The 4,424-nt window shown below is 37.3% G+C and overlaps 1 protein-coding gene across 1 annotated transcript; it reads left to right on the top strand.

The window, feature by feature from the left end:
* Positions 1-599: 599 nt before the first annotated feature.
* Positions 600-3,371, top strand: LOC108678940 (the record flags this gene model as incomplete). Its single annotated transcript, XM_018167435.1, has 5 exons — positions 600-716; positions 1,065-1,160; positions 1,433-1,772; positions 2,243-2,358; positions 3,272-3,371. Coding segments are annotated over 5 exons (769 nt in total), but the record flags the coding sequence as incomplete, so codon positions are not given.
* Between the last annotated feature and the right edge of the window lie 1,053 nt (positions 3,372-4,424).

The following is a 4,424-nucleotide window of genomic DNA, read 5'->3' as shown; positions in this document are numbered from 1 at the left end:
CGGTCTATTGCATCGCTCTTCTCAACACTGAGATCAATGAGCCGCTTAATTTATCTTTAATAATAATACTTATTCATTATATGATAATATAACAGTGTCAGCATTGATTAAACCATCAAGGCCTTTCGCCGATTCTTAACCACCAGGCCGCCTTGCTGATTTTGAGTCCGAATTTCCATAACTTTTCTCTGGTCTCGAATTGATTGATGAGCGAAAGGACTGATGGATGAAATGTTTATGAATGAAAAGATTAATGAACGGAAAAATTGACCTAACTTGAGTAAGATTTATTCAAGATTTTAACTTTAATTCAAAGTTTATTTTAAATTATCATACAAATGTATACAAATGAAGTTGCAGTTATTAATAGATATATTCATCACGTCAGTCAAGGCATGGCCTTAATGACACCAAACTTGACAAACTTTTCCATTTTTAGCTCATTTTCTCATTTATTGAAAAAATGCACTATTTTGCTCGTCATGTACGTTTTTCTGTCTGTCCGTCCGTCTGTCCGTGACTTCACGTTTTTGTCGACGAGAAAATGAGCTCTCTGTCACTCACTGCAGTGAGTACTGAGTTATATTTTATGTGAACAGGGGGCGTTCTGGGGTCTGATCTCAGGCTTCGTGGTGGGGGGTGTGAGGATGGCTATGGACTTCTACTACGGCGAGCCTCTCTGCTACGAAGAAGATCTACGGCCTGCTGTACTTAAGGTTTGAGTGGCATGTAGCTCTTTCCTTCTAAAATATCAATCTTTTCATATAACTGTATTCTCAGATTATTTCGGTTATTCTCATCAAGAATCTAGCCGTTAATTTCTTGAACTTGACTTTGAATACTTCGAGAACATAACGTTCAATTCATAGTCTTGGAAAATTATATTGATGGTCATGGAGAGTCATGGGAAAGTCGTTATTTTTTTTCATATCTAATCGTATTCGAGTTCAATCGAAAATTTAATTTCATATGTTATATATATGAAACATATATGTTATATGTGTATGAATATATGTTAATTTGTCCTAATTTTAACTCTTCAATTGACTCTATTTATCTTGCAGCTTCACTACCTGTACTTCGCCATGCTTCTCTTCTGGTTCACGCTCTTCATGTGCTTCTTGGTGTCACTAGCCTCCCCGCCCGTCGAACGATGGAGGGTGAGACAAATTTTACATACTCGAGGTTCTCTGATTCAATTAAATCTATAATTCGTTTTGAAATTGTGTATCAGCTTGATTTTTGCTTGCTGATGATTTGCAATTTGCTGACCTTATTGATTAAATCATTTTAAATAGTAATACTATAAGAAGACCATTTTTTGAGGTCCCGAATATTCGAACTTTTAAATTCGTATAAAATTTGTTGTTTCTTTTGTTGCTGTAAATTTTGTTATGATTCACAGTATTAATTGTTCTGTTTAATTGAGCAGCTAATACGCACCACGTACTGGACTCGCTACGACAAGACAGTGCGGCTCGACGAAGTCAAGCTTGCGGTCGCCAACGCCCTCCTGCCCCTGCAGGAGAACGGCCGAGTCCCGTGCTCTTCTGCGGTCCACGGTGACGCGGACTTGAACCATAGCTTAGACGTTAACGTCGAAACAACTTATGAAGCAACAAATGCAGACGTCACATTAACGTGGGATAAGAATTATGCTGATGGATGTGAGGGAACTGAGGTAAATGTTCCCCTCGCCTGCCACCGCTCCTCGAGTGATCAGGGAGAAGTGCCGCGAGGGAAAAGCGATGTCGTCGATACTAGTAAACTTGGTGAGTGATTTGACTATAAAGCATCAACTGTATCGGTTCTGAGGTAAAACAATTTATCTGCCTCACTGTTTATGAGGTAAAATAGTTAAGCGGCCACGTTGATTTTGAAGTAAAATAGCTCATAGGCTGCATTGATTCTCATGTAAAATATTTCATCGAATACTTTGATTATTGGTTAAAATATTGTGATAGATCATGTCAACCTTTATTTCTAAGTTGATCGTTAAAAATCTGTGATCAAATTCATGCTATTCTTTATGTTTTGAAGTGCGAAGAGATTATAAAGTTGCAAAAAGATTTATAAAGTCGATCACCATTTCTGTAAGTCTTTTTTTAGTCATGGGTTTTGCGCATTTCTTGATTATCTCTCCTCAACGATTCATGCAAATTACGTTTATTTGAAGAAGTTCACTTGTTACTCTATTTGACTTTGTTTTGAACAAAGAATCAAAAGACTTCTGTTGTTCCAGGTAACGGCATTGCTCGACGGCCTTCCTGCAGTAAACAAACTGGGACGTGCAAGAGGCTGATGACCAGACTACTGGGCAGCCGGGCTATTGGACGGCTTTCTGCTTCTGAATATCAGGCGAGTCATACAGTTTTTTATTTCCATGATGATTTTTATTTTTATTACGTTGCTGTATAAAGAATTTTATCTCAAAGCTGGATAAGTTTATAGTTTTGTTCGAGCCTTCGATGGTTGTCTCTTATAGTGAGATTGAGTTGCTAGTTAACGATCCTGAGTCTGCAGGCCACGATCTTGAGGCTCCAGGTCACTTGCTCTAGTCTCCAGGTAACGATCTTGAGTCTCCATTTCACGTCATCCAGTCTCCAAGTTACGATCTTGAGTCTCCAGGTTACGATCTTGAGTCTCCATTTCACGTACTCCAGTCTCCAAGTTACGATCTTGAGTCTCCAGGTTACGATCTTGAGTCTCCCGGCTTGCTAGATCTTAAGTCTCCAGGTCAAGATCTAAAAGCTCCTAGACACGATTATGAGTATTAATTATGACGATGACAATCCAAATGATGACGATGATATTATAGATCATGATCGTGAGGCTTCAATGGTCAGGTTCTTGACCGAGATCTTGGTTCTGTTTACCGCAGCCTACGCAATTAAGTTGTCTGTTCATTATTAAATATTAGAACGTATAGTTCTGATCGGTGCAGCTATTGACTATTATTTAACGTATAAAATGTTGCGTGCCTTTCACTGTGTGCATATGGAGTTAATTTGAAATTCATGAGCTTCTTGACCAATTAATGTAGATCAAAGTAAGAGGTTCTATCTTGAAATATTTATTAGACCGGAGCTTAACAATGACGTTCCAAGGACTGATCATGGTTTTCCTGATAGCTAATATTTGTCTAGTATCGATAAATTAATCTAATCCTAATATTATTGAAATCATTGCCCGCGTGTTTTGATGGAAAGGAAAGAAGTCTGAAAGCCTTAGTTAAACTTTTGTTTTTATGGAGGTACTTTGCGTATTGCAGGATGTTGCGGCAGACTGTGGAGAACCCAGCACTCTGCTGACCTCCCTCCACCAGGAGCCCTGGGAGGAACGTCTTCTGAACTGCCTGCTGGTGCTGATGTGTGTGNAATTTTTTTTTCAATATTAAAAAAATTGAAAAAATAATTTTGTCAGCTCCAAATCTTATAACTGATATCTGACACACTTTTATCCGTCTGATTGATCTGAAATTTTGCACACTTGTGTGGAGTCAGAGGCAATACAGGAATCAATTAATAGAATAAATAATTTTGAAAAAAATTAATATATTAAAAAATTTATATATTAAAAAAAATTGAAAAACTAACTTTTTTAATATTTGAAAATTAAATGAGAAATTCATTGTACATTTTTAAGATTGGAGACACTGGATTCTTTGGAAGTGTTGTCTTTAAAAATTAATTTTTAAACGCATATTATTAAACTTCTATTGATCGAGACATGCCAGTTTATTTGTTGTTGCAATGCTTGTGTTAAAAGAGAAAGAATCTCCCAATCATGTATCTCAGTGGCATCCATTTTCGGACGTTATTATTGTTCCTGTCGAACCCTAACACACTCTTGCATTATCTGCGTCATTTTTGGGCATTAGTTTATCGTGTACAATCCTATAGTGTTTTTTTTTGTGCTGAACAAGTCGCGTGTGCTTTCCTGTAATGAATTGCTAGAACAAATACATTAAAACATTTGGTGTAACTTATTTTCGACAGTACGGTATATTATCTTGAACATGTTGTTTTCATTCATCCCTCTGGTCCAAGTCATATTGTATTTTATTTATCCCTCGTAAACAGTCTAATACAGATAAGGAGTAGCGGACAGGTGTTGCGTCCTATAGGTTGGGTCTGAAATGTTTCCCTCTCGCCACTGACAGTTAAGATCTTGCAGTTAACAGGAGAGAGCATTGCGCGTTTGTCGTGGAGACATAGGCCTATATTAGAAATGAGAAAAATTTTATAGGCAGTCGTGCTCTCCAGATTTGGGCCCACAGGACTACGTTCCACGCGTATATTCCAAAAGTTTATTGAATTTAATGAAAAACTGTATCAGTGCTCAAAAACCTGTTTTTAACCTGGAAACTGAATTAAAAACAAGCATATGCAGTACTTTTACTTATATTATCACCTCGTAAAAAA

Source organism: Hyalella azteca, unplaced genomic scaffold (assembly GCF_000764305.2).
Source record: "Hyalella azteca isolate HAZT.00-mixed unplaced genomic scaffold, Hazt_2.0.2 contig3982, whole genome shotgun sequence".
NCBI classification, from domain to species: Eukaryota; Metazoa; Arthropoda; class Malacostraca; order Amphipoda; family Hyalellidae; genus Hyalella; species Hyalella azteca.
This window is presented reverse-complemented; position numbering and strand designations above follow the sequence as displayed.